Here is a 27,250-nt window from a genome sequence, read left to right as displayed (position 1 = left end):
TCAACAAAATTCCTGTCCTTTTCGCGAAATCTCATAGAGCCGGCTCTGTGTACAGCTCATCAACTTCCTTGTTATTTTCCTCATTTGATCCCATTTGGTTTTTTTTCTTTCTTTCTTTTTCTGGCTTATATCCTAAGTCCTAATTGCTTTCCACACGTTTGTTTTCTTATTATTATTGGAAGTTTGGACCTCGTAGTTGGATAAAGAACCCTAAACCTAATGCATAATTCTTATTTATGGCATTCTTCTTCGTCCTCTTTACATAAAGTCTTCACAATTGATTAACAAGTAATTCTTGACCTTCCCACCCAAAATCTCTGAATCAATTTCTCTCATTACGGTTGTCTTCTTCCAAGTCTTTGATTTTCGAATCACATTTGATATGTTTCTTATTTTAAATCAGGTAAAATAATTGTATATTTTGTGAAACTTTATTTCGTACGTTAAAAAAAAAAAGACTAAATGGCGCGTTTCTTGACGGGAACGGCATGTAACGGATTGGTTTTATGCAACGTGAGACCGAAGCTCTCGTCCATGTCCAAATCCTCAGAAGCGACGCCGTTTGGAAGTTTCCAATCAAAGGAATAGAGAAGAGAAGCAAGCATAAGAGGCACTGTTTTCACAGCCAAAGGCAATCCCGGGCAAATTCTCCTTCCGGCTCCGAATGGTGTAAGCTCATAATCTCTACCTCTCACGTCCGTTTCTTTCCCCAAAAACCTCTCTGGCTCAAACCTGGTCGGATTCTCCCACACGCTCGGGTCTCGTCCCATAGCCCACACGTTAACCAAAACCTGAGTGTCTTTAGCTACGAGATATCCAAGAACCTCCACATCTGATTCTGCTTTCCGTGGGACGAGAAGCGGAACAGCCGGATGTAACCGGAATGTTTCCTTCACAACTGCTTGTAAATAGGGTAGTTCCGAGATATCAGACTCTTCAACAACACCTTTTTGACCGATCACACGGTCGATCTCAGACTGAGCTTTTGCCATTGTTTCAGGGTTTCGAAGTAACTCTGCCATCGCCCATTCCACGGTACTAGAGTTTCTGTCTGTGCCCGCTCCAAACAGGTCCTAATATACATACGTACAGTTTAAAGTCTTGGTGATGTCTTACGTACTAATTCACATGATTTCAAATATCTACAAATTAAATGGCAAGACTTACCAAGAGAAAGTGTTCAATATCGTTAGTGTTGAGCTCTGCTTCACTTCCTTCTGTAAGTTCGAGAAGCGTATCCAAGAAATCTCTGTCCGAGACATCTTTAGGGTTATTCCGCAATGATCTTTCCTCTATCTTATCATTGATTAACTCACGGAAAACTCTAAACAGCCTCTCCGAGCAAGCCTTCATAGTCTCTTTATTACCTTGCAGATCAAGAAACCCCAAAAATGGGAAGTAGTTAGAAGCGTCTGGATTCCCGATAGCTTCCATGACACCAGTCACCGCGTCCTGAAACCCATTGTATTTTTTCGAGTCGTGGCTACAGAGATCGACAGAAAACAGAATGTTTGATATGATATTAAGAGCTGTGATGAAGGTTGCACGAGAAATATCAACAGCTTTTTCTCCCTCGCTGCTTTCACTCATGAAGCTAACAAGCTCCTTCACCTTGTTCACCCTCAATGTTTTCGTGGCTTCGATACGCTGGGGCGAGAAAAGTTGCGTTGCCGATAGTTTTCTCAATAGTCTAAATGAAACAAAACATAAACATCAGCACACATTTTACTATTTTAGTCAACATTATCAAACATACGTAATGTGAAAAAATTGACATGTGGAATTGAATCACGGAATTCATTAAGTGTACAAATTTGACTATGAATAATGAAACAGTGAAACAAGTTTACCCAAGAAAAAGCGGAATAATATTAATTTCCTTATTTTTGGTCATTAAATTTAAACATAATTCCAAACTTTTTACATGCACACACAATATATTTATATACATAGAGAATCAGAGATCCCATATAATCATGTGATTGATATATTTACTTGGTTTTAAAAAATGATTTATCAGTGAGATGGAAAGCTCATGCATATAATATATATAAAAAAACTAAAATTCGATGTTAAATTATACCTCCAACGAGACGACGATGGTGGAAGCCAGACAACGGAAACCTCGTGGTGGTTAATAGACCGTATTGAGTTAGGGGGGCTACGGATAGAGAAGATTTGGTCGTGTGTTCTTAGAAACTCTCTTGCAGCTTCTGGTGAAGTTACAACCACAGTGTTTAAACTTCCAAATTTAAGGCTCATGATTGGTCCATATGTTTTTGAGAGGTCGGCGAATGAACGGTGTGGGTTTTTACCGACAAGGTGAATATTTCCAATGATGGGCAGTCGCGGAGGTCCTGGAGGCGGTGGAGCAACCTTACGAGAGCTCCGGGATCTTGATGTGGTGAAGATAAGGAACCATGATAAGATAATGCAAAATATGAGAAACAGAGCTTGTCCGGAGATAATATCCATCATTTTTTTTTCTCCAAGTAATATTTTTTTTTTGAAATGCGTAAATTTTCTAAGCTTCGAAAGCCATTTATATACTTTGAAAAATTCGTGTAAAAAACAAATACCTCAACCAAATAAAAAATACTACTTACGGTCCAAATACATCCTACCGGGTGATATGGTCAAGATATTGATACCAGGCGCCACTTGTCACTTAAAGCCAACCAATGAAGTTGACATTAAAAAAACTACCAACCAATCACAAGAGACACGTACCCGTGAATGAGTTATAACCATTTCGTTATCAAATCGAAAATGTTTTTTTCTTTCTACCTAAGCAACTCAATCTCGGAGACGATAACTCCATTTCTAATCCCACAATGTTTTCCCTTACGACATCATTTCGGCGATTTAGTTTTTTCATTTCCAATATATCTCGCATTAGTGCTAAAAGATAAGTTTTGCGTTAAGCTCCATGATATATTTATTGTAAATTGTAAATACCATTTAGTCAATTATTTCAGCAGTTAATCAAAAATTTCATGATTGTACATTGAATTGGTCGATAAATGCTCAAGCTTAGATGATATTATCTCTACAGAAAAAACAATTTATGGTTTACAAAATGTTTGTGGTTTTTCTTTATATGAACGAAAATTGAGTCAATGATTTCGGTAAAAAATGAGTCAATCTATTCAAATATGTTTTTGGTGACAAAATTTTAAAATATAAATATGTTTTCAAACACAGGTAGAGTTAAAACTCATACAATATTTATTATTTAGAACCGTCGGCCCCAATCCAAGCGACGGATAGAGCACAAAGCCATACGAAAGGGTCCATACAATTGTAAATAACAATTATTAATCGGTACAGTTTTTAAAAATTATGAAATTCACATAGACATAGTTTTCTTGAATGGTACGGCACAAAGAGGTTTGGCCTTGTGTAAGGTAAGACCGAAGGCCTCGCTCATGTCCATGTTTTCAGGGACGACACCATTTTGAAGCTTCCAGTCAAAGGAATAGAGAAGAGAGGCAAGCACCATATACATTGTCCTAAGAGACATCGAGATTCCCGGACACATCCTTCGTCCTGATCCAAACGGTATCAGCTCGAAGTCTTTGCCTTTTAGATCGGTTTCTCGTAACAAGAATCTCTCTGGCTCAAACTTCATTGGATTTTCCCACACACTCGAGTCATGTCCTATCGCCCATAAATTCACCAAAACATAGAATAACAGAGAAGGAACTTTTTAACCAAACCAAAAAATAAATAAAAATTCCAATTGGTTATATCTTCTATGTATACATAATACATCAAGTGATCAAACCAAACAAACAACCCAATTTTCAACCTATGTTTGATTTTTTTTTAATATGCAACAAACCTACGTTTGATCAACATTTCAATTTTAAAATAAAATAAAAAAATCTTAGATAATGTTTTTAATACAATTTTTCCGTACTTTATTTTGTTTTCATATATTCTATTCAAACCGAAAAAACCAAAAAAAGTTGGGTTTCTAATTGTTATCTTGAACCGAACAATTCAAACTGAAACAACCAAAACGAAAATAATCATATACTCCCGGCCCAGCCCCGGCTCATACCCATGACGAGAGGGGCAATGGCCATGGGACAAAGTTTTTTTAAAAAAAAATCATTAAGCTAATGGGGACCAAAAAAAAACAAAAAAAAATATATTGAAAAGGGTCTTAAAACAATTGTATGCCTAGGGACAAATTTTTTTTTGAGACGGGGCTGTCCCGGCCCCAACCATAATAAAGCTATGATGACTCCACTAACGTGCATCCCAGGTTACTAAAAAGGTAATAAACGTTGGCATGATAAAAAAAAAAAAAAAAAAAGAAGAGAATGTATGAAATAAACCTGGGTGTTCTCAGGAATGAGGAACCCCATAATGTGAACATCAGATTCTGATTTTCTAGGAATCACAGGTAATGGAGGATGCAAGCGAAGAGTCTCTTTCACAATTGCCTGTAAGTAAGGCAGACTCGGGATATCAGATTCTTTAACGACACCGTTGTCACCAATCACTTGCTGTATCTCACTCTGAGCTTTTACCATCTTCTCCGGGCTTCGGACTAACTCACTCATCGCCCACTCCATTGTGCTAGAGCTTGTATCTGTGCCCGCAACAAACATATCCTATCACACAAAAAAAAAAAAAAAGATATTGACTGAAGATACTGCATATCTATAATATCTTAATCTTGCCATGTGTGTTAGTGGAAGACTTACGAGAAGCAGGTGTTTGATATCATTGATGGTTAGTTCCGCTTCGTTTTGCTGTGTGAGATCCAGAAGGGAGTCTAACATATCAGTACTCGAAGCCTCTTCAGGCTCTGTATCTGTGTGAGACAATCTTTTGGCCAATCGAGCATCGATGAACTCTTGGATTACACTAAACAATCTCTCTGTGCAGTCCACTGCTTCTTTTCGAGTACCGTGCAAATCAAGAAACCTCAAATACCCGAAATAGTCCCCTACGTTGGGTTTACCGGAGACCTTCATCAGCTGGACCACCGCGTGGTAGAATTCACAAGGAGACGAGTTCGAGTCATAGGTAGCCAAATCAACAGAAAACAGAGCATTTGAGATGATATTGAAAGCTGTGACGAAGGAAGCACGAGCCAAGTCAATAGCTTCTCCTCTCTTGCTAAATTGGTTTGCTAAGCTCACTAGTTCCTCTACCTTTCTCATCCTTAAAGATTCAATAGCGTCTAGGTTTGATAACAAATATTTCGATAATGTTTTCTTCAGAAACCTGAAGATGCATACAACAGCGTATAACTCGTTTTAATCAAATTATGTACAGATGATTTCAAATACAAAAAGAGTAAAAGAAATGAAATCTTGATCTTAGATAGAGTTCGTACCTCCAACGAGGCGAGGGAGGATTCCAGACAACGGAATGTTTATGGTGATCAACAGCTCGAACGGGGTCGTTAAAGGATCGAGAGGATATGACACTGTCGTGTGTTCTAAGTGCCTCTTTAGCTGCTTCTGGTGAAGATATAACCACTGCGGTTACCCTTCCAAGCTTCAAACTCATTACAGGTCCGTAGGTTTTTGAAAAATCAGCAAGTGAACGGTGACGATTCGGTCCGAGTTGGAATATGTTTCCGACCAATGGTAATGCCGGAGGACCAGGCGGAAGCTTGTTGCCGTGGCTAGAGCTCCTCCGCGTTTTTGAGGCGGCAATAAATAAGAAAAAGAAGACTGTTAATAGAAAATAGAGGGGCAGAGACATGCCTTGATTTAGTGAGAGGTCCATTGGACGACCGTTGTTTTCTTTTTCCTGGTCTTCTAGTATAAAGAAACTGGAGAGTGCCTAGAAAATATAACTCAGTCATGGACTTTTATATTCATCAATTTAAGTTTCATTAATGAATTTGTCAACAAATTTTAAAGATCTTGTCTAATATGGAGAAGCAATTTCGCATGCAAAACACCCTGAATCGGTATTAATTGCCTGTTGTATATGTTTTTATATATAACACTTACCTAATTAATATTTGATACAAATTAATTATTAATTTTGATAGTTTTAATGTATATTGGACGTTGATTTGTCATTATTTATTCGGATTCAAAACATATGCAAAAACTATATGATTGTAGAACTATAATGACACATGGGAGACATAGAAACCAGCCTGCCAAATTTGTATGCAGCCATATTGCTGTAATACGGCTGAGATTATTTTTTACCTGTTGAACCCCACATCACATCAACTGGTATTTGGTAGCTTTAGGTGTACGTTACTCTCTTTTATCTACTGTTAGGTGTATTTGTTTTGATGTTAGATTAAGCTGCTCAATCTATCTGGTTTTTGCCCCTCTGATGTGTTTCTCTTGATATTTTTGTCAATTACTGTGTGAGACAACTCAAACTTTATCTTCTTAACTGCAAAAAAGGCAAAATCTTAAATTAATTAATTTATTTATTTATTTATCTGATTTTGTGCTCGTTTAAAGCTACTGTCATTTCATCAAATAAAAAGGTCAAAGTCACTAGTAAAGTTAAAAAGAAAAGCTTGAATCAAATGGGTTTTTACTACTAATCAAGTATCACGTGTTAGTACTAAATCTTGGATGGTCGTGTGTTGAAACTTCGTTTAGCTCATACTTGGTCTGTCTCTTAATCTAAGCTTGTGTGTTTGATGTTTTGCAGGTTCTAACAGAAAGTAAAAACAAGACACGAGATTTATGTTTATTGTAAATTTTAAAAATAAGTTTTGCGTTAAGCTCCATGTTATATTTATTGTAAATTGTAAACACCATTTAGTCAATTATTTCAGCAGTTGATCAAAAGTTTCATGATTGTACATTGAATTGGTCGATAAATGCTCAAGATTAGATGATATTATCTCTACGGAAAAGAAAAAGAAAAAACAAGTTATGGTTTACAAAATGTTTGTGGTTTTTCCTTGTATGGACGAAAATTGATGAGTCAATGATTTCGGTAAAATTTGAGTCAACGATATTATCAAAATATCAAGTATCTATTTATTTATATATGTGTTTGGTGACAAAAGATTTTAAAATATAAATATTTGTCAAACGCACGTAGAATTAACACAAATTTATTATAGAACCGTCGGTCCCAACCTAAGCGACGGATAGACGGATAGAGTACAGAACCATACGAAAGGGTCCATAAAGTTGTATATGTTTTTGATAGGAGTTAGCTCCACAAGGAATCTATAAATAACAATTATTGGTACAATTTTTTTTTAAAAAAATTGAAAATCATATAGACATAGTTTTCCTGATGGGTACGGCACAAAGAGGTTTGGCCTTGTGTAAGGTAAGACCGAAGGCCTCGCTCATGTCCATGTTTTCAGGAACGACACCGTTTGGAAGCTTCCAGTCAAAGGAATAGAGAAGAGAGGCAAGCACCATATACATTGTCCTAAGAGACATCGAGATTCCCGGACACATCCTTCGGCCTGATCCAAACGGTATCAGCTCGAAGTCTTTGCCTTTTAGATCGGTTTCTCGTAACAAAAATCTCTCTGGCTCAAACTTCACTGGATTTTCCCACACACTCGAGTCATGTCCTATCGCCCATACGTTCACCAAAACCTAAAATAACAGAGAAGGAACTTTTTAACCAAATAAAAAAAATTCATATTGGTAATTCTATGAATCAAACCAAACAACAACCAAATTTAAACTTAAGTTTGATATATATTTTCTTTTTGTGTGTGAAAAAAAAACCTTTGTCTGATTAACATTATCAATTTTTAAAACAAAATCTTACATAATGAATGATTAGAATACAATTTTTTCCACTTTATTATTCTCTGTAAAAAACCTAAAAACTAAACAAAATCGAACAAATTCAACTTTCAACCCGAAAACAACCAAATAGTGTTGGGTCCTGAACCGAACAATTCAAACTGAAGCAACGAAAACGAAAAAATAAAGCTATGACTCTACTACTAACGTGCATCCCAGGTTACTAAAAGGTAATGAATGTTAGCGTGTTAAAAAATAGACTATGAAATAAACCTGGGTGTTCTCAGGAATGACGAAACCCAAAATTGGAACATCAGATTCTGATTTTCTAGGGATCAAAGCTGCTGGAGGATGCAATCGAAGAGTCTCTTTCACAATTGCTTGTAAGTAAGGCAAACTCGGGATATCAGATTCTTTAACGACACCGTTTTCACCAATCACTTGCCGTATCTCACTCTGAGCTTTTACCATCTTATCCGGGCTTCGGACTAACTCCGTCATCGCCCACTCCATTGTACTAGAGTTCGTATCTGTGCCCGCAACAAACAGATCCTATCACAAAAAAAAAAAAAAAGATTAACTGAAGATACTGCATACCTATAATATCTTAATCTTGCCATGTGTGTCAGTAGAAGACTTACGAGAAGCAAGTGTTTGATATCATTCATGGTTAATTCCGCTTCGTTTTGCTGTGTGAAATCCAAAAGGGAGTCTAACATATCAATACTCGAAGCCTCTTCATCTGTGTGAGACAATCTTTTGGCCAATCGATCATCGATGAATTCTTGGATAACACTAAACAATCTGTCTATGCAGAGCACTGCTTCTTTACGAGTTCCTTGCAAATCAAGAAACCTCATATACTGGAAATAGTCTCCTACATTGGGTTTACCGGAGATCTTCATCAGATGGACCACCGCGTGGTAGAATTCGTAAGGAGACGAGTTCGAGTCATATGTAGCCAAATCTACGGAAAACAGAGCATTTGAGATGATATTGAAAGCTGTGACGAAGGAAGCACGAGCCAAGTCAATAGCTTCTCCTCTCTCGCTAAACTGGTTTGCTAAGCTCACAAGCTCCTCCACCTTTCTCATCCTTAAAGATTGAATAGCGTCTAGGTTTTGTGGTGATAACAAATATTTCGATATTGTTTTCTTCAGAAACCTGACTTGTGAACAGCGTATAACTCGTTTTAATCAAATTATAGTCTAGTGTACAGATGATTAAAAAGACACGAAAGATTGATCTTAGATAGTACCTCCAACGAGCCGAGGGAGGAATCCAGACAATGGAATGTTTATGGTGATCAAAGGCTCGAATGGGGTCGTTAAAGGTTCGAGCGGACATGACATTGTCGTGTGTTCTAAGTGCCTCTTTAGCTGCTTCTGGTGAAGATATTACCACTGTGGTTAACCTTCCAAGCTTCAAACTCATTATAGGTCCGTAGGTTTTTGAAAAATCAGCAAGTGAACGGTGAGGATTGGGTCCGAGTTGGAATATGTTTCCGACCAATGGTAATGTCGGAGGACCAGGCGGAAGCTTGTTGCCGTGGCTAGACCTCTTCCGCGTTTTTGAGGTGGCAATAAATAAGAAAAAGAAGAATGTTAATAGGAAATAGATAGGCAGAGACATGCCTTGATTTAGTGAGAGGTCCATTGGATCGGACGACCGTTTTTTTCTAGTCTTTAGGTTAAGGAAACTGGAGAGTGCCTAGAAAATATAACTCAAATCATGGACTTTATATTCATCCATTTAAGTTTCATTAATGAAGAAGCAAGTTCGCATGCAAACCCCTCAATCGGTATTAGTTGCCTGTTGTATATAACACTTGCCTAAATTGCTGGCATACATGGAAAATATTTGATACAAATTAGTTATTAAGTTTGATAGCTTAAATGAAGAGAAGATAACATTTAATGTAGTGTATTGTATATTGGACGTTGATTTGTCATTAAATATTCGGATTTAAAAATATGCAAAAAAGTATATGATTCTAAAACTATAATGACACATGGGAGATTTAGAAACCAGCCTGCCAAATTTGTATGCAGCCATATTGCTATAATACGGCTGAGATTATTGTTCATCTGTTGAACCCCACATCACATTAAGTGGTGTTTGGCAGCTAAACCATGTACTCAGGTGTACGTTACTCTCTTTTATCTACTGTTAGCTGTATTTGTTTTGATGTTAGGTTAAGCTGCTCAATCTGGTTTTTGCCCCTCTTTATGTGTATCTCTTGATATTTTTGTTAATTAATGTGTGAGACAACTCAAACTTTATCTTCTTAACTGCAAAAAGGCAAAATCTTAAATTAATTGGTTTATTTATCTGATTTCGTGCTCGTTTAATGCTACTGTCATTACATCAAATAAAAGGTCAAAGTTGGTAGTATAGTAAAAAAAAATAGCTTAAATCAAATGGGTTTTTTTACTACTACTTATCAAGTATCAACTGTTAGAACTTAGTACTAAATCTTGGATGGTACTCGTGGAACGCAACAAAAATATTTTAGGTATAAAAAGCAAAAGAACATTAGTATTGTTTTTGTTTATGTAACGGTGGTAGAAAGTTGGGGACCACGGTCACGGGCTCCGACAAGAGTTGGCTATAACGTTCCGGCTAGTAAACAGTAGTGTTTTAATGATAATTATTGTTTGTAGTTTGTTTTTAAAAGGAGGTTAAATAGTGGAACTCACATGAGCAATTTTTTTATACTCATCACTTCTTCTTCTTCTTCGTCAATCTCCATATTAAAAAGAAAAAAAAAACACATCTGAATCTGAATTTTAACCTGCAAAAGGCTTTGTATTTGTCGCTTTTCTCTCTTTATTTCTGATATATTTTCCATAGATTCCCTTTTCAAGTGTCCAACGATGTTACCAAAGTCAAACCCAAACCCCTAAGTGCAACTTTACCCCTTCTTTATTTTTTTAAAAAAATGCTTAGAACAACAGACCTTGTTGGTTTATTAAAACAAACAAATCACCCACTAAGTATCATCAAGTGGGTTTACCATTGTTTCTCATTTCAATCGCTCTCTAATTAGTAAGAAGATTAACTTTGACTTTTTTTGTTTTTTTTCCCCTAAAATAAAAGGATGGTGCCAGCGAGTTAAAATGATGTTGAACTTTAGTGAAGTGATCCCACAGTTTTGTTTTGTACCAACGAGTCGTTACTCGTGCGCGTGAATCCAGGTCCAAAAACCTTAAAACTGGGTAAAAAGTAAAAATAATAAAAAGTAAACCAACACAAAACTACGAAAAACTAACAAAAGAGTCAGAACAAAACGTTAAAGGGCAAAAAAAAATGAAAAGGTCAAAATCCCATCACCCCAAAAAGCGACCTCAACAATGCCTCCTCCTTTCCCTCACGCCACCATCACGATATAGACCAAACCTTTTGTTTTTTTTTTATCTTTTTTTCTTTTCTTATTTATATATAGGATTTTTTGAGTTGATTAAACATCTTAGTCGAACAAGTTAACAACAAAACTGAACGTCTAATCTTAAAATTGCCGATGATGTTCTCATGCACAGGCGCACAGCAGCACATGCTCTCTAGCTGTTAAACCAATGGTCTAGCTAATCAAATCTGATTTAACCGGATTTATAATCACCGCATAGCTCCAAACCAAAAAAAAAAAAAAACTCACATGACGCACGCGCGTGTACTACCCACCACGCTTCCTTTATCAAAAGAGGCGAGTGAGGTTGACTTTACCATCGCTTCCCCAATTAAATTTCGTGGGTCCCACAGTGGACCTCTTCACAAGGGAAGCCAAAATCTCTCGTGAATCTCACCTCAACTCGCCGCGTGTTACTCACGCTCCCTCATTACGACTCGGTGAAAACTGAAACTATCTCCACCGGTCTCAGCTAAACGACGTAATCAATAATATCCTCTCACATGACTGTCACTTTTTTACAGTCACCATCCCCCCATTTATTCTCCGACACGTCACCATACCCCCAATACTGTCAGTCACAGACACAACCATCTCTCTTAAATTAAAATATTATTTTTGTCAGTTAGAACTTATCATCTCAGCTTCATCTTCTTCAATGGAAAAGAAACTCCAAAATAAATGAGACTTCTTTAAAACTTTCATTTATTTACTAAAATATGCCATCTCGTCACTCTCCACCGCCGTTACCACCGACTACGACTCATCACCGTTTCCAGACTCTTCCACTCATCATCGCCGGTTCTCTTACCTTAACCGGAGTTTTACTAATCCTCATCACTCTGTTTCTCTACCGGAGACTCTACAAAAACCGTACTGCTCCTTCCGATCTTATTATCTCCAACTCCAAGTCTCCTCAACACTACCAATGCCGTCGCTTCTCTTACTCTCAGCTCCGCCGCGCTACAAACTCATTCTCCCACTCGACTCAACTCGGCCACGGCGGATTCGGCTCTGTTTACAAAGCTGATTTTCCTAACGGCGGAGGCGGCGATTCACTCGCCGTCAAAGTCATGGACACATCCGCTGGCTCTTTGCAAGGCGAGCGTGAGTTTCACAACGAGCTTTCTCTCTCTTCTCACTTAATCGGCTCTCCTCACATCGTCTCTCTCCTCGGATTCTCATCTGATCGTCGTGGCCGGAGGCTTATCCTCGTCTACGAGCTAATGGCGAATCGTAGTTTACAAGACGCGCTTTTGGATCGTAAATGTGAGGAGCTTATGGATTGGAACAAAAGGTTTGAGATTGTTACGGATATTGCAAAAGGGATTGAGTTTCTTCATCATTCTTGTGATCCAATCATCATCCATGGAGATGTTAAACCTAGTAACATCCTTCTTGATTCTGATTTCAAAGCCAAGATTGGAGATTTCGGTTTAGCTAGAGTAAAGTCTGAGGATTTAGAAACTAGGATTCTGATTGAGGAAGATGACAAGAGAAAGGATCTTGTTGTTGTTGATGATAATGATAATGGTTCGATTCTTGAAGAGACTGAAAGCGTTATTACTGTGTTTGAAGAAGGTAATGTTGTCAATCTCTCGCCGGAGAATTCTGGGATTAGTGTCTTGACGGAGACGGTGGTGTCTCCGGGGGAAAAATCGGGACTTTCGCCTGAGAATTCTGCGGTTAGTGTTTTGACGGTGGCGGTGGGTGTAGCATCTCCGGAGATGATGACATCGATACCGTCGCCGGAGACTTGTGCGGTTAGCGTCTTGACGGAGACTGGATTGTCACCGGGAGTGGCATTATCGCCGGGGAGTAGTAGTAAGGTTAAAGTGGGTTCGAAGAGAGATTGGTGGTGGAAACAGGACAACAATGGTGGAAGCAGAGGAGGAGGGGTTGAATCAGGGAGTGTGAAGGATTATGTAATGGAATGGATTGGGAGTGAGATTAAGAAAGAGAGACCTAACGACAATAAGGAATGGATCAACAGTGGTGGTGATGGTGGGTCATCATCAGTTTCTAAGAAGAAGAAGAAAGATAAGAAGAGAAAGCCTAGAGAATGGTGGAAGGAAGAGTTTTGTGAAGAGCTAACTAGAAAAAAGAGGAAGAAGAAGAAGAAGATGATGAAAAGAGGGCTAAGCTCAATCTCAAGCATTGACTCTTGGTTTCATAGAGATAGAGACGATGATGCTTCCTCTGTTCGTGACCAGAATCTTAACCCTACTAAGAGGAAGAAGAGAAATAGTATAGATTGGTGGGTAGATGGGTTAAGCGGGGAGCTTAAATCAGCCATGGGTAAAAAGAATAGTCAGGATTCTGGTTTATGGTGTGATGTGAATGTTCAGAAGAGCGGTGGAGTAAGCAGCACACCTAGTATGAGAGGTACGGTATGTTACATTGCACCAGAATGTGGCGGTGGAGGATTGGTGTCTGAGAAATGTGATGTTTATAGCTTTGGGGTTCTGCTTTTGGTTCTTGTCTCAGGGAGACGGCCATTGCAAGTGACAGCATCGCCTATGTCAGAGTTTGAGAGGGCTAATTTGATATCATGGGCTAAGCAATTGGCTTGCAATGGTAAATTGTTGGATTTAGTTGATAAATCTATACATTCTTTGGAGAATGAGCAAGCGGTTCTGTGTATTACTATTGCACTGTTGTGTCTGCAAAGATCTCCGGTTAAGAGGCCAACGATGAAAGAGATTGTTCAGATGCTTTCGGGTGCTTCTGAGCCTCCGCACTTGCCGTTTGAGTTTTCTCCCTCGCCGCCTATGGGGTTTCCGTTTAAGTCAAGGAGGAAAGCACGGTGACACTGGGGGTTGGTATTGAGCTCAGTCATCAAGTGTAGATTTTCCCGGTTCAAAACTCTAAACCAATTACGAGTTGTAGGAACTTTTTAATTCCATAAGATTAGCTTTTTGCAAATATTTATGAAGATCTAGTTGCTTAACATTTTTAGTGTAGACAATAAAGAATTTCCAATTGACATCAAGAAGATGATCATGATTTAGAGTTCAATTGCCTTTTTTTCTTTTGCTGAATTCTATGCAAAAAAACTACAAAATGGGACCAAGTTTAAAAAATGTTCCATCCCTGTCTCCCACTGTATGAAAAAAAAAAAGGATATGGAGCAAATCTACTCTCTTTATTTTTGTATTGTCACTTTGTAGTGCTCTGAATATTTCCATGGTATTGGACCATTGGTATTTCACTTTTAAAGGTTATGACTTTTAGGAGACAGAATATACTTGTGCAAATGTTCTCATGGTTCAAATTCAAAAATTAAAATGCATTCATCTCAAAAATTCTCGTTACAGATTTAACCAAAACAATCAACCCTTATATTTGTCAAAGCGGCCTTACGAGTAATTTGTTCATATTGACAAAGAAACAAAAGCGCTTGAACTATGTACTCTATACTCTGTACATGGGACAACATAACAATATGCATTCATTTGATATGGGAAAGGAGTTATGATTTTTTTTTGTTAAATGCACATTAACTATTTGGTCGATCATTATGGTACACAATATAGTAACCGTTATATTAGGTTTTTTTTGTAAACAACTAGTCTCAAATCTCAATCGTAATCGGATAGTAGTAGAGTAGTCTTAATCTAAACCACTAATAATAGAGAGAGATACATGCATATTTCGCACGATTCTTTAGGCAAATCCAACTACAGCTTTGAATGAAAAATGTCCCAATCTTTAATGAAAACGTTGATCTTTTCAACCACTCATATACTTTAGTTCACCTAATTCATCTTCATAATCACACATTTCTCACCTCAAAAAAAAAAAACATCTAACTCTCTCTATCTCTGAAGCAGAAGCACCCATGGAAGCTCCTCCACCTTCAAGCGATCCATACAAGTTCCTCAACATTACACTAAACGCAGATGGATCACTCACCAGACACCGTGAGTTCCCCAAACTGCCCCCAACGGAGCAGTCCAAAGACATCCCACTAAACCAAACCAACAACACCTTCATCCGAATCTTCAAGCCCCGGAATATTCCGCCGGAGTCCAAACTCCCGATCCTCGTTTACTACCACGGCGGTGGATTCCTCTTCTACAGCGCCGCCTCCGCTCCGTTCCATGAATCTTGCACCAAAATGGCTGATCGTCTTCAAACCGTTATCCTCTCCGTCGAATACCGTTTATCCCCTGAACACCGTCTCCCGGCCGCGTACGAAGACGCCGTCGAAGCAGTCTTATGGCTCCGTGATCAAGCTCGTGGCGCAACCAACGGTGGTGATTGCGACACGTGGTTGAAAGACGGTGTGGATTTCTCGAAATGCTTCGTCATGGGTTCGAGCTCAGGAGGAAACATCGTCTACAACGTGGCGTTACGTGTAGTGGATACAGATCTCTCTCCTGTTAAGATCCAAGGGCTGATAATGAACCAAGCTTTCTTCGGCGGTGTTGAGCCGTCGGATTCTGAGTCACGGCTTAAAGACGATAAGATCTGTCCGTTACCAGCGACTCATCTGCTGTGGTCACTTTGTTTACCCGACGGTGTGGATCGTGACCACGTGTACAGCAATCCGGTTAAGAGCAGTGGGCCTCAGGAAAAGGATAAGATGGGACGTTTCCCGGCTACTCTCATTAACGGTTACGGTGGGGATCCGTTAGTGGATCGTCAGAGACAGGTGGCGGATATGCTGAAGGCACGTGGAGTGCACGTGCAGACGAGGTTTGATGAAGATGGGTTTCATGCTTGCGAGTTGTTTGATGCGAACAAAGCCAAGGCCTTATACGAAACCGTTGAGGCCTTTATCAAGAGTTGTTGTTCTTCAACTGATCCATCCTCCAACATGTAGTAGTCCGATCTTTATGTTTTTACTTAAGTCAAGTGAGTGAAGTTCTAAATATTTCAGTTTATGATGTGTGGGGAAATTGAAAAATGTACTGCATGTTGCAATCGAAATATGTATACCCGAGGCGAGAAATAATAATAGTGGACCGTATCTTATCAGTTTACTAGTATATTTTGAAGTTCAAAAAGTTTTAGACATTAGGTAGAATCATCCATCGGTGGGATTACGTTACATACATTTACCGACAAAACCATACATCTTAATAGGTTAGGTGACCATACTAACATATTGGTATGACGATCAGCAATCTTACATATATTGTTTCGGGAATTGCATTGAGAACAATGTTAGATGTACAACTCACTCATGCAACTATAAATTGTACAGAGTAGATTGTCAGATTTTTGAAATTTGACCCTACTTAGCAATTTGAATTGATTACTTTTATATGTATACAATGAAATGCTGATAATTTCCATCTAATTAATTTAGTTTGAAGGGATGTTGACTCATTCAAATACACAAGCAAATGTAGAACATTAATTCCTCATTTAGACAAAATTTCAAAACATTCTTGATTTTGGTCAAATATTAAAGTGCATTAAATCATAACCACAAACAATCCGTGAATTCATCCTAATCACAGCTTAAGCTCCATTAATCATAGAACACACACACAAAAAGATGAATAGGAACATAAAAACATTCAGAGATTTCATCTTAATCACCCCTAGTTAACCTCTTATTAATCACACAATTAAAAAAAACCAAAACCATGTCCCAGGGCCAGGAGTCTCGTCACGCATTTGATGCATACAAACACCTCAACATCACAATTAACCCCAACGGCTCTTGCACCCGCCACTTCCTCTGGCCGATAGTTAAACCGGACACAGATCCCTCACCAGGCAAGCTCGCGGCTTCCAAAGACGTCACCATTAACCAAGAAACCGGTGTAGCCGTACGTATATTCCGACCAACCAATCTACCATCCAATGATAACGCCGTGGCTCGTCTCCCAATCATCCTCCATTTCCACGGCTCCGGTTGGGTCCTTTACCCGGCCGATTCCGCCGCGAATAACCGTGGTTGCTCTCAAATGGCAAGTGAGCTAACGGTGATCATTGTCTCCGTAAACTATCGTCTAGCTCCTGAACATAGACTCCCAGCTCAATACGATGACGCACTAGACGCCCTTCTTTGGGTCAAACAACAAGCCATTGACTCAGCCAACGGCGAGCCTTGGCTTAGAGACTACGCCGATTTCTCAAGGTGCTACATCTGCGGTTCGAGTAACGGCGCCAACATCGCTTTCCAATTAGCACTCAGGTCATTAGACCGAGACTTAACACCGTTAAAAATCGACGGTTGCGTGTTCTACCAACCGCTTTTTGGCGGCAAAACGAGGACGAAGTCAGAGCTCAAGAACTTCGACGATCCTGTAATGCCGGTGCCAGCTTTTGACGCTATGTGGGAACTATCTTTGCCTGTAGGTGTCGATCGGGATCATAGGTACTGTAATCCGAAAGGTTACTTGCCGCAGAAGGAAAAAGTTGGACGTCTTGGACGATGTTTGGTGATCGGTTACGGTGGAGACACGTCGTTGGATAGGCAACAAGATTTCTTGAATCTGTTGGTTACAGCTGGAGTTAGAGTCGAAGCAAGGTTTGACGACGCTGGTTTCCATGGCATTGAGCTAGTTGATCCACGACGAGCCGTCGCTCTTCTTAATATGATCAGAGATTTTATCAATTAAATTGATTCTTTTCAAGTTTTTTCATCTAATCATTATTTTTCTGTATACAAAACCATTACAAGATCTTTGGTTACACTATGTATTGGTTATACTTCTATGTAAAATTGAATACATTAATAAACATTATAGCATATAATTAAATTGTACTCCCTCTGTTTCACAAAGAGTGTCATTTTGACACATTTCACACAAATTAAGAAAAGTTTGAATTATACTTATTTGCCCCTATTTATTAAGTGATTAATGATCAAAATTCAATGAAAATAGCTTTGGGTTTAGGGGTAAAAAAGAAAATTTAGCATTAAAACACTCATTGAAAATGTAAAATGACATTCTTTGTGAAACAAAAAATTTTCTCCAGAATGACACTCTTTGTGAAACAGAGGGAGTATAACGCAAAAAGACCGTAAATTTCATAACAAAATTACATGGAATGATTATATATTTTTAAAAAATTGATCAGGTTTAAAAAATAAAAATCCTACATCGGACGGTCAAGATTATATGTGGGAGGAGAGGGTGTATCGTATTCCTATATACAGTATAATAAATAAAAAGGAGACGAGATCCGTTAAACCTTGGAGAGAGAGAGATCTGGGGGAGAGTGGTCATTGAAAACTGAAAGGTCTTCGACTAAGTGTTTTCAGTATAGCCGTAAAAAGTGTCTGACTCCATGGCGGACGGTGGTGGGGCTGACTCAGCAGCTCCACCTTCGGATAACGTCGGAGATTTTATTCTATCACTTCTGCAACAGAACACAAGACCTTCGCCGTCACAACAACAACAACAACAAGGGGGTCCTCAACATCTCGATCCGGCCATTGCAGCCGTTGGTCCTACCGTGAATCCTTTTCCTCCTTCGATTTGGCAATCTTCTAACAACGGTCCCGGTGGTCATCATAACAACCCTTCTTCTTCTTGGCCACTCGCCTTCTCACCTCCTCCTCCTCATAATCTTTCCCCTAATTTGTTAGGGTTTCCTCAATTCTCGCATAACCCTTTCCCTTCGAACCAATTCGATGGTAATCAAAGGCTATCTCCTGAAGATGCTTACAGATTAGGGTTTCAGTCGATGATTCAGCAACAGCAGCAGCAGCAGCTACCGCCACCGCCGCCGCCGCAGTCAGAGACTCGGCAGCTTGTTTTTGGTTCTTTCTCGGGAGATGCTACTCAAAGCCTTAATGGGTTACGTAATGGGAACTTGATGTTTGATTCTAAGCACCACGAACAGCTTATGAGGAATCATCCCGCGGATCCAAACTTGTCTCATCATCGGAATCACGATCTCAATGAACTTAGAGGAGGCCACAGCGGAAGAGGTAACTGGGGTCCTATTGGGAACAACGTCAGGGGTTTCAAGTCTACTCCTCCTCCTCCTGGGTTTTCGAGTAACCAAAGAGGGTGGGATATGAATTTAGCAAGTAAGGGTGATGATAGTTTCCAGAGGAATCATCATGATAAAGCAATGTGGGAGTTTAATGCTGAGGCTGATAGGTTAAGGGGATTATCTATTCAGAATGAGAGCAAGTTCAATCTTAGTCAACAGATAGATCATCCTGGACCACCTAAGGGTACAAGTCTACACTCTGTATCAACAGCTGATGCTGCAAATTCCTTTTCGATGTTGAACAAGGAAGCTCGTGGTGGAATTGAAAGTAAAGAGGAGGAACTGGGGCAGCTCAGTAAGGGGAAGAAGGAAGGTAATGGAAACTCTGGTCCTGGTGTTGACGAGGTTGACGATTTTGGAGAAGATATTGTCGAGTCTTTATTGCTTGAAGTTGATACCGACGATAAGGACGCCAAAGATGGGAAGAAGAATAGCAAGACTTCTCGTGACAAGGTATGTTTTCAGTTTTCATATACTACTAATGACATGTTGGGAACATTAGTGGTGGTGTTTAGCTCGTGTAATCTGTTCTGGAACTAGAAAGGACGCTTTTTTTGGTTGGGAAGATTATTGAAATTGGGTTTTTGTTATCAGGAATCGAGAGTGGACAATCGGGGTCGGTGGCTGCTTTCCCAAAGGTTAAGAGAGAGGAAAATGTATATGGCATGTCGAAATGACATCCACAGGCATGATGCTCCTTTCATTGCAGTGTACAAGTCCCTGATTCCTGCAGAAGAGGAGCTGGAAAAGCAGAGACAACTAATGGCGCAGCTAGAGAATCTGGTTGCCAAAGAATGGCCTCATGCAAAGTTGTATCTTTACGGGTCATGTGCTAACTCTTTTGGTTTTCCAAAGAGCGACATTGATGTTTGCCTTGCAATCGATGATGATGATATCAACAAATCTGACATGTTGTTAAAGCTGGCGGATATTTTGGAATCAGATAATCTCCAGAATGTGCAGGTAAAGTAAATGCTTTTACTTATGTAAAAAATGCACCTTTTTGGCTGTGAATCTGGTGCTTATATTTCTGAAACGTGTTTTTGTGTAGGCACTAACAAGAGCTAGGGTTCCAATAGTAAAACTTATGGATCCGGTTACTGGGATATCTTGTGATATCTGCATAAACAATGTGTTGGCTGTTGTAAACACAAAGCTCCTGCGAGATTATTCACGGATAGATGTGCGTTTAAGGCAGTTGGCATTCACTGTGAAACATTGGGCAAAGTCGAGAAGGGTTAATGAGACTTATCAAGGAACACTTTCCAGCTACGCGTAAGTTTTCCACCATACATTTGAATGAAGTTGTTTCGATTACACACAAAACACACTTGCAGGTGATAAGTTTCAGTTACTCATAAATGTTAACTTTTGCAGGTACGTTCTGATGTGTATCCATTTCTTGCAGCTGCGTAGGCCGCCAATTCTTCCTTGCTTACAGGTGTGTATATAACAATACCCTCTTCATGTTATGTAATGTAGTGAAATGATTTGTCTTCTTTTTATTTGAACTATTAAATTGCTTGGTGCAGGAAATGAAGCCTACATACTCAGTTCGGGTAGATAATATCCGGTGTTCATACTTTGATGATGTTGATAGACTGGAGAACTTTGGATCAAGTAACAGGGAGACCATAGCTGAGCTGGTCTGGGGATTCTTCAACTACTGGGCTTATGCTCACGACTATGCGAATACTGTTGTGTCAGTCCGCACCGGATCCATACTTGGGTAAACTTAAAAAAAAAAACTCATATATACTTTGCTTTAACATATGTGATGCAACAATCTCAGATGAAATGAATCTATGTGATGCAGGAAGCGAGAGAAGGACTGGACGAGAAGGGTGGGGAACGATAGGCATTTGATATGCATAGAGGATCCGTTTGAGACGAGCCATGATCTTGGCAGAGTCGTGGACAAGTTCAGTATCAGAGTGTTGAGAGAAGAGTTCGAACGAGCTGCAGAGATTATGCATCAAGATCGTAACCCATGTGCCAAGCTTTTCGAACCATATCTTCCTGAAGATAATAATAATGGACATGGCCACAACTAAAACCTTTAAAAACAATCGTCTGGCTTGTATGTATATAATATTTTATGGGTTAGAAAGATCAACAACTCTGTTTTTTGGTTTTATTGGTTTGATTTGGATTCTTGCTTGTGTGACCCAGTGACCCAGCTCCCCAAGAAAAAAAAAGGTCTTTTTTGATTTTGAAGATTGTTTATATGATGGTGATGGATGGGTGGATTATAAAACTTGTCCTTGTGTGATCAGAACAAAAGAATGAAGTGACTTTGATAAACTTTACGATGACGACGACCTCTATCACCCAGGTTCTGCCACGTGTCTTGTTCGTCAAACGTCACGCCGCCATGGGAGTGTTGGGAGATAGTTTCGTCGCCTCAACCAAGTTCGAGGTTCTGAAAGCCTTCGAGTCTCCGCTTCCTCTTCCTGAGTTCTTGGCCGATCAATCTCACCCCGTCTCCGCTATTATAGCTCCTGTAGCTGTTCCCGTCACAGCCGATCTGATTCGTCTCCTCCCGAATCTTCGCTTGGTTGTTACTACCAGCACCGGCGTTGACCACGTTGACCTAGTTGAGTGTCGTCGTCGAGGCATCTCCGTCGCCAACGCTGGCTCAAGTTACTCGGAAGATGTCGCAGATACTGCCGTCGGTTTACTCATTGACGTTTTCCGGCGCATCTCCGCTGCTAATCGGTTCGTTAAGCAACGGTTGTGGCCACTCAAAGGGGACTATCCCCTCGGTTCCAAGGTTTTGATTAGTTTGTTAATTAGTTTGTTAATCTCTAATTGATTAGTTTGTTAATCTCTCTAATTTAACTTTGTAGTTGGGGAGAAAGCGAATCGGAATAGTGGGACTTGGAAGCATTGGTTCGATGGTAGCTACAAGGCTCGAGGCCTTTGGTTGCCAAATTTCATATAGTTCAAGAAACAGAAAACCATCTTTTCCGTATCATTATTACGTGGACGTACATGAGATGGCAGCTAACAGTGATGCACTCGTAATCTGCTGTGAACTGAATGATAAGACATTGCATTTGATCAATAGAGATGTATTTGCTGCTCTGGGGAAGCAAGGAGTGATCGTTAATGTCGCTCGTGGGGGTATAATCGATGAGGGTGAGATGGTGAGATGCTTGAGAGAAGGTGAGATTGGTGGTGCTGGTTTGGATGTTTTTGAAGATGAGCCTAATGTGCCTAAGGAGCTTTTTGAGTTGGATAATGTTGTTTTGTCTCCACACTGTGCTTATACGTCTCTGGAAGGTCTTGAACAACTTGGGAAAGTTTTGGTCGGGAATATTGAAGCTTTCTTCTCTAATAAACCTCTTTTAACTCCTGTTCTTTGATGGGGGTCATTTGTCGTCAAGGTTTTAAAAGCTGGGAAAGTTTGAGTCTCTCGATGTTTGGGTCGATCGATTTTGCTTTTTCAAGACTGACTTTTAAGTTTCAACTAGCATTTTTGGCTTTTCTATTGGCAATTTTAGCTTTTGTTTTTAGCAACTTGTATGGATCTTTTGCTTTTTTTTTTCAAGACTTTTAGACTTGGCGCATCTGATTTACGAGAGAGTTTTGGTTTCACGCATTTGTTTTGTTTGCTTCTCAGGAGGTTTGCGCCTAAGACTTTGTATTTTTTTTTGCTTCTCAAGACGTTTTGTGTTTTTAGTATCTTGACGTTCTTTTGAGTGTTTTCGACTAACGTTGCTTTTCTCATGTAAGGTTTTTTAATCGTATTTCATGTCTCGAGCGATGAAATACTTTGTATTTTTTTTGCTTCTCAAGACTTTTTGTGTTTTTAGTATCTTGACGTTCTTTTGAGTGTTTTCGACTAACGTTGCTTTTCTCATGTAAGGCTTTTTAATCGTATTTCATGTCTCGAGCGATGAAATACTTTTAGTGTTTCGAGCGATGTAGGCCTTTTTTTATTTCATGTCTTTAGACTTTTAGACTCGCATCTGATTTACGAGATTTACGAGATTTTGTTTCAAGTTTCAAGCATTTGTTTTGTTTGCTTCAGGCCAAGACTTTGCGTTTTAGTATTTTGACGTTGCTTTATTTTTTGCTATTGTTCTTTTGAGTGTTTTCGACTAACGTTTCTTTTCTCATCTGTTTGATTTCGGCAGTTTTAATCGTATTTCCAGTGTGACTAGCGATCGTTCGGACATATGCTTTTTTTTTCTATGTCAGTATACTTTGCGTGTCAGCACAACCGTTTTGGGTGTTTCGACTATGTTCAGACTTTTTTCTTTCATGTATTGCATCGTTTGGGTGTTTTCGACTATTTAGTGTTTCGGCGTACTTTAAACGCTTTTAGACTTTGCGATTTGGATGTTTGTTTTTTTGTAGCTTTTGTATGTCTAGCGTTTGTTCTTTTGGCTAAGAGGTTCGCGTTGGTCATTCGCACTACGCTCATTTGACTTACTTACGTTTTACGCTCACGCTCCCATACACGCACATGTGCCAGCACACTCTATTTACGCCTTTCATCTTTACCATTCGAATCCTATCCATCTATGCCAGCACACTCTAACATTCATCTATGTCATTTACACTCTAACATTATTCATCTATACCATTCACACCCTAACATTGATCTATACCATTCACACACCTTAACAACATTCATCTATACCATTCACACCCTAACATTCATCTATATCATTCACACACCTTAACATTCATCTATACCATTCACACCCTAACATTCATCATCATCTATATCATTCACACCCTAACATTCCATCTATACCATTCACACCTTAATAACATTCATCTATCATTCACACACCTTAACATTCATCTATATCATTCACACCCTAACATTCACACCCTAACATTCATATCTATATCATTCACACCCTATACATTCATCTATGCCTAACATTCATCTATATACACATTGCATCTTTATCAGGAAAGAAAGAGAAAAAGAAAATACAAATTTTGTTACATGAACACTCTCTAGTCAACTTCCAACCAAGTCTGGCAAAGCTTGATGGGAAAACGCCAAACAGTCCCCCAAGGCATTGTTCTCCGTCTTCAACCCTCTGCAAAATTAATTAACCAAAATCAATCTTCATTTCAATCGTTTTTTTTTCTTTTTCAAACATGCATATTTTACATGAAATCGAAAGCATTTTAAAAGTCAACATATCCTTTCTTTGATAACCTCATTCTACGTTTCTTAGACAGACAGAACATAAATACATATATCTAACTAAAGTTTCAGTTTATGAGACAGATCATATGGCTAAACTTCACTTTATTGTCCACATCGTTCAAGTTAAAAAGCCAGCAATATATATACATACAAAATGGAATTAAAAGAGAGCCTTCAAATTTTACGTTCAATTGCATACATACAAGATGAAGAACAGGTAAACAACCTAACATTTAATGGTAAAAAAGCTAGAGGAAATAGATCAGAGTATTTTTTACCTTGTAAGAAGATGACGCTTTATGTTTGTTTCTCTCGGCTGATGAGAAATATAGAGATAGTTTGAGTGAGGACTCCAGGTGGAAGAACAGAAACTAAAGAAATAAAAACAGATTGTAGTACTAAAGAGATAAAAACAGATAGATAGTTTGAGTGAGGACTCCAGGTGGAAGAACAGAACTAAAGAGATAAAAACAGATTGTAGTTCTCGACATTTGTAAAAATATGAAACCAAGTAAGAAGAGGATTCAGATTTCTGACCCAAGAATGGTGTATTTATAGAGAGTCACTATCTGAGGTTTTGTAATAAAAAAGTATTAGATTCAAACGGTAAAAAATGTTACCGTTTCACAACGTTCATATTTCTCTGCTCTGATGTCAAATCAAACGGAACGTTGGAACAATACGGGGAAGCGTAAACGCACTTCGAAGTCTATTTCATTCATTTTTATTTTGCTATTATTAAACTTTTGTATAATCCAAGTCTAACGTTCGTTATTCCTAAGAATGTTTTAAATAACTCTATTTTAAATGCATCCAGGATTTATTGCTTTATCATAGCAAAGATTTATCGCTTTATACTCTTTTCTATACTCTAGTCTCTAGGTCTGGTGATTAGTGTTTGTCTAAATACCACTTCTTCTTTTTTACTTCTCAGATGTTTATACGAGTATTACTAATAAAAATGTAAAATTCGGTTGAAATCCAAACATTTTTTTGTATATAAACCAGCTGATTTTGTCCATCTTTCTTTTTTTTTTTGGTTCTTTAGGACAAGAAAAATCATTAACAAAAAAGATAGCATATTATACTAAATCATTAGACAGCACAGACCAGATCCAAAAATACAAAACATATCTAAACGAAGTTTGAAATGGTACAAACATGAATGTGTTCTTCCCTCTTAACTCCCACTTAACGAGAAACAGAATCCTCCTAGTAAATTGCCACATCCAGATAATCTCCAATCTGCAGATAGATTGATCCACAGCAGTGTTATTCTTGGGCACATATAATTTGAAAATCAATTATATCACTATCTCTCATCCAAATATGATCTGTGTATTTAAACATACCTCAAACCTAAGTTCGGAAAGCGTTTTACTGTCATCTGGTTGTTTACGGTTTGGATAAGACATTGTCTGCCCAACCTGTGTATCCAAATTAACAAAAACAACCACAAGATCAGTCTCTTCTCATGCGTTCTATATATGTAAACATCACAGAGAACAAGTAGAGCCATAACGATTGAATCTGAAAGCACCCATTCAATCAACTTAATGCATTCTGTAGTAACTATAGTGATGTGGTCTTTCATCTCAAGTTTCAAAACTCAATAAGCATGAGAAGATGGAGTCGTCAATGCAAATAATCTTAACATGCTTAGTATACCAAAACACATGTTCAAGATATTATAAAAACATTCTTGATAAAAGTTCTGAATGATCAGATTAGTAGCTAAAATGCGAAGACTAAGAGGTGTGGCAGGAAAAACACAGAAACTCTAGAATGCATCAAAGATCATATGTGTGTGTGTGTGAATATGGTTACACCCTATCTGATCAAGACTGTGAAAGAAAAAAAGTAATCTAACCTCTTTGACAATAAAGCGACCATGCGAGTCAGGATAAACAAACGCAAAAGACAATCTTGCATTCCTTCTCCTAGCTGCTACAGATACTTCTTTCACCTGCAATGAAGTTTTTACTTTTATGAGAAACATCATCCCAACCAAAAAATACATCTTTAACCAAGCACTGATATTACTGTTCTCTTGAGAACCCAATCTAAATCTTAAAGGTACAAGACGACATATATATAGATAGATAGACATACCAAATCAGTTAACTCACGAAGAGTGGCATCTTTCCAAGTGTAGATTTGAACTTCATCCTTTGGTTCTTTGCCTCTCACAGCATAATCTTCCTGAGTATGATGACCACCACTCTGCAAATCAAACTCCCAATTAATTGCACTCTTAAAATTCAGAATCGAACATTATTAGCTAATTTCTCGAGTGATTAAGTTTGCAAATTATGTCATTAGAGCAATCGTAAGAATCGCGAAACGAACCTTGGTGAAAACACGAAGAAGCAGGGGACATGTCTGCGATTCAAAGGTTAAAAGATTAAGAAATCAGTAACTGCAGATTACAAAATAAAACCCTAATAAGAAACCCTAGAAGATATTTGTGTCAACGATTCGCGAATTTGAAATCGAAGACAAACCTTTTCACGATCGACAGGTTCAGGTTTAGGGCGAGGAGGTTGGTTAACGCCTCTCGGAGGTGGCGGCAATGGTCTCCCTCCACCTTGTCTTCTCGCTGTTTCAGCCATCTCTCTCTTTCTCTCTTTCTCGAAGAATCTGAACGACGAAGAAGAAGAAGAGGTTTACTAATGAAATTGCACAGAGATTAATCGGACTGCTTTAGGCCCACATCTATTTTACCCTAATGGGCCTTTTTGTATAAACGTTTGGGCCTGACTCTTTTAAATATTACGTCGTCAATGGCCCTTTTACATTATTCAAAATGATTATAAAGGGTAATTAGAAAAAGAAAGGAGAGAAAGTAAAGCAATTAATCTCATTCAATGCATAAATGTGACTTCAACTAGGATCCCACTAAAAAAGACCACATGCTGTTCTTTGCCTATTCCTTTTGTATCATTCTTGTTATAGTAAAATGGTAAAAGAAAT

At 38.7% G+C, this 27,250-nt stretch overlaps 6 protein-coding genes, 1 long non-coding RNA gene and 3 pseudogenes across 11 annotated transcripts; 5 read left to right on the top strand and 5 right to left on the bottom strand.

Annotated features, from left to right (window-relative positions):
• Positions 1 to 363: 363 nt before the first annotated feature.
• LOC104784770 (cytochrome P450 76C2) lies at positions 364 to 2,511 on the bottom strand. Its single transcript, XM_010509841.2, is given in 4 exon segments — positions 364 to 548; positions 551 to 1,073; positions 1,168 to 1,690; positions 2,084 to 2,511. Coding segments are annotated over 4 exon segments (1,485 nt in total). The 5' UTR covers positions 2,479 to 2,511; the 3' UTR covers positions 364 to 504.
• Positions 2,512 to 3,173: 662 nt separating this feature from the next.
• Positions 3,174 to 5,986, bottom strand: LOC104784769 (cytochrome P450 76C3-like). Of its 2 annotated transcripts, none has more exons than XM_010509840.3 (4): positions 5,357 to 5,986; positions 4,719 to 5,244; positions 4,347 to 4,625; positions 3,174 to 3,660 (listed from the first exon to the last, which is right to left on the bottom strand). In XM_010509840.3, the coding sequence occupies exons 1-4, from the start codon at positions 5,752 to 5,754 to the stop codon at positions 3,628 to 3,630; spliced, it is 1,236 nt and encodes a 411-aa protein (XP_010508142.1). In that variant the 5' UTR covers positions 5,755 to 5,986; the 3' UTR covers positions 3,174 to 3,627. The 2 variants fall into 2 exon arrangements, with proteins under 2 accessions (XP_010508142.1, XP_010508141.1); XM_010509839.3 differs by having other exon boundaries at positions 3,174 to 3,685; positions 5,357 to 5,935.
• Positions 5,987 to 7,050: 1,064 nt separating this feature from the next.
• LOC104784768 (cytochrome P450 76C3-like) lies at positions 7,051 to 9,737 on the bottom strand. Its single transcript, XM_010509837.2, has 4 exons — positions 8,983 to 9,737; positions 8,366 to 8,888; positions 7,998 to 8,276; positions 7,051 to 7,568 (listed from the first exon to the last, which is right to left on the bottom strand). The coding sequence occupies exons 1-4, from the start codon at positions 9,378 to 9,380 to the stop codon at positions 7,233 to 7,235; spliced, it is 1,536 nt and encodes a 511-aa protein (XP_010508139.1). The 5' UTR covers positions 9,381 to 9,737; the 3' UTR covers positions 7,051 to 7,232.
• A 1,398-nt stretch (positions 9,738 to 11,135) lies between these two features.
• Positions 11,136 to 14,148, top strand: LOC104784767 (receptor-like serine/threonine-protein kinase At2g45590 pseudogene; annotated as a pseudogene). Its single transcript, XR_015598179.1, has one exon. The product of XR_015598179.1 is annotated as a receptor-like serine/threonine-protein kinase At2g45590 pseudogene (transcript).
• Positions 14,149 to 14,706: 558 nt separating this feature from the next.
• Positions 14,707 to 16,118, top strand: LOC104784766 (putative carboxylesterase 8 pseudogene; annotated as a pseudogene). The gene has a single exon (XR_015598178.1). The product of XR_015598178.1 is annotated as a putative carboxylesterase 8 pseudogene (transcript).
• A 510-nt stretch (positions 16,119 to 16,628) lies between these two features.
• Positions 16,629 to 17,857, top strand: LOC104788749 (putative carboxylesterase 9 pseudogene; annotated as a pseudogene). Its single transcript, XR_015558556.1, has one exon. The product of XR_015558556.1 is annotated as a putative carboxylesterase 9 pseudogene (transcript).
• Positions 17,858 to 18,244: 387 nt separating this feature from the next.
• On the top strand, positions 18,245 to 21,308 carry LOC104784764 (UTP:RNA uridylyltransferase 1). The gene is made up of 6 exons (XM_010509834.3): positions 18,245 to 19,551; positions 19,693 to 20,061; positions 20,150 to 20,373; positions 20,476 to 20,539; positions 20,631 to 20,827; positions 20,915 to 21,308. The coding sequence occupies exons 1-6, from the start codon at positions 18,385 to 18,387 to the stop codon at positions 21,150 to 21,152; spliced, it is 2,259 nt and encodes a 752-aa protein (XP_010508136.1). The 5' UTR covers positions 18,245 to 18,384; the 3' UTR covers positions 21,153 to 21,308.
• A 75-nt stretch (positions 21,309 to 21,383) lies between these two features.
• Positions 21,384 to 22,670, top strand: LOC104784763 (glyoxylate/hydroxypyruvate reductase HPR3-like). Its single transcript, XM_010509832.2, has 2 exons — positions 21,384 to 21,871; positions 21,948 to 22,670. The coding sequence occupies exons 1-2, from the start codon at positions 21,410 to 21,412 to the stop codon at positions 22,464 to 22,466; spliced, it is 981 nt and encodes a 326-aa protein (XP_010508134.1). The 5' UTR covers positions 21,384 to 21,409; the 3' UTR covers positions 22,467 to 22,670.
• Positions 22,671 to 23,863: 1,193 nt separating this feature from the next.
• LOC147943138 (uncharacterized) lies at positions 23,864 to 24,803 on the bottom strand. Its single transcript, XR_015598175.1, has 2 exons — positions 24,556 to 24,803; positions 23,864 to 24,164 (listed from the first exon to the last, which is right to left on the bottom strand). It is a non-coding gene; the product is annotated as an uncharacterized LOC147943138 (long non-coding RNA).
• Positions 24,804 to 25,251: 448 nt separating this feature from the next.
• Positions 25,252 to 27,119, bottom strand: LOC104784762 (histone deacetylase complex subunit SAP18). The gene is made up of 6 exons (XM_010509831.2): positions 26,782 to 27,119; positions 26,627 to 26,659; positions 26,390 to 26,500; positions 26,148 to 26,243; positions 25,630 to 25,704; positions 25,252 to 25,522 (listed from the first exon to the last, which is right to left on the bottom strand). Exons 1-6 carry the CDS (start codon positions 26,887 to 26,889, stop codon positions 25,490 to 25,492), a joined length of 456 nt encoding a protein of 151 aa, XP_010508133.1. The 5' UTR covers positions 26,890 to 27,119; the 3' UTR covers positions 25,252 to 25,489.
• Between the last annotated feature and the right edge of the window lie 131 nt (positions 27,120 to 27,250).

This window comes from Camelina sativa, chromosome 5, assembly GCF_030686135.1.
Source record: "Camelina sativa cultivar CO46 ecotype springtype chromosome 5, ASM3068613v1".
Lineage (NCBI taxonomy): Eukaryota > Viridiplantae > Streptophyta > Magnoliopsida > Brassicales > Brassicaceae > Camelina > Camelina sativa.
This window is presented reverse-complemented; position numbering and strand designations above follow the sequence as displayed.

Coding starts and splice junctions, on each gene's coding strand:
- LOC104784769 (XM_010509839.3), bottom strand. CDS start 5,754: ATGGACCTCTCACTAAATCAAGGCATGTCTCTGCCCCTCTATTTTCTA. Junction 5,245..5,356: donor CCTCCCTCGCCTCGTTGGAG/GTACGAACTCTA, acceptor ATGCATCTTCAG/GTTTCTGAAGAAAACATTAT. Junction 4,626..4,718: donor ATATCAAACACCTGCTTCTC/GTAAGTCTTCCA, acceptor TTTGTGTGATAG/GATATGTTTGTTGCGGGCAC.
- LOC104784768 (XM_010509837.2), bottom strand. CDS start 9,380: ATGGACCTCTCACTAAATCAAGGCATGTCTCTGCCTATCTATTTCCTA. Junction 8,889..8,982: donor CCTCCCTCGGCTCGTTGGAG/GTACTATCTAAG, acceptor TTCACAAGTCAG/GTTTCTGAAGAAAACAATAT. Junction 8,277..8,365: donor ATATCAAACACTTGCTTCTC/GTAAGTCTTCTA, acceptor TTTTTGTGATAG/GATCTGTTTGTTGCGGGCAC.
- LOC104784764 (XM_010509834.3), top strand. CDS start 18,385: ATGGCGGACGGTGGTGGGGCTGACTCAGCAGCTCCACCTTCGGATAAC. Junction 20,540..20,630: donor CAATTCTTCCTTGCTTACAG/GTGTGTATATAA, acceptor TGCTTGGTGCAG/GAAATGAAGCCTACATACTC. Junction 20,828..20,914: donor CGCACCGGATCCATACTTGG/GTAAACTTAAAA, acceptor TATGTGATGCAG/GAAGCGAGAGAAGGACTGGA.
- LOC104784763 (XM_010509832.2), top strand. CDS start 21,410: ATGACGACGACCTCTATCACCCAGGTTCTGCCACGTGTCTTGTTCGTC. Junction 21,872..21,947: donor ACTATCCCCTCGGTTCCAAG/GTTTTGATTAGT, acceptor TTAACTTTGTAG/TTGGGGAGAAAGCGAATCGG.
- LOC104784762 (XM_010509831.2), bottom strand. CDS start 26,889: ATGGCTGAAACAGCGAGAAGACAAGGTGGAGGGAGACCATTGCCGCCA. Junction 26,660..26,781: donor AACCTGTCGATCGTGAAAAG/GTTTGTCTTCGA, acceptor TTTGAATCGCAG/ACATGTCCCCTGCTTCTTCG. Junction 26,244..26,389: donor TTCGTGAGTTAACTGATTTG/GTATGTCTATCT, acceptor ACTTCATTGCAG/GTGAAAGAAGTATCTGTAGC.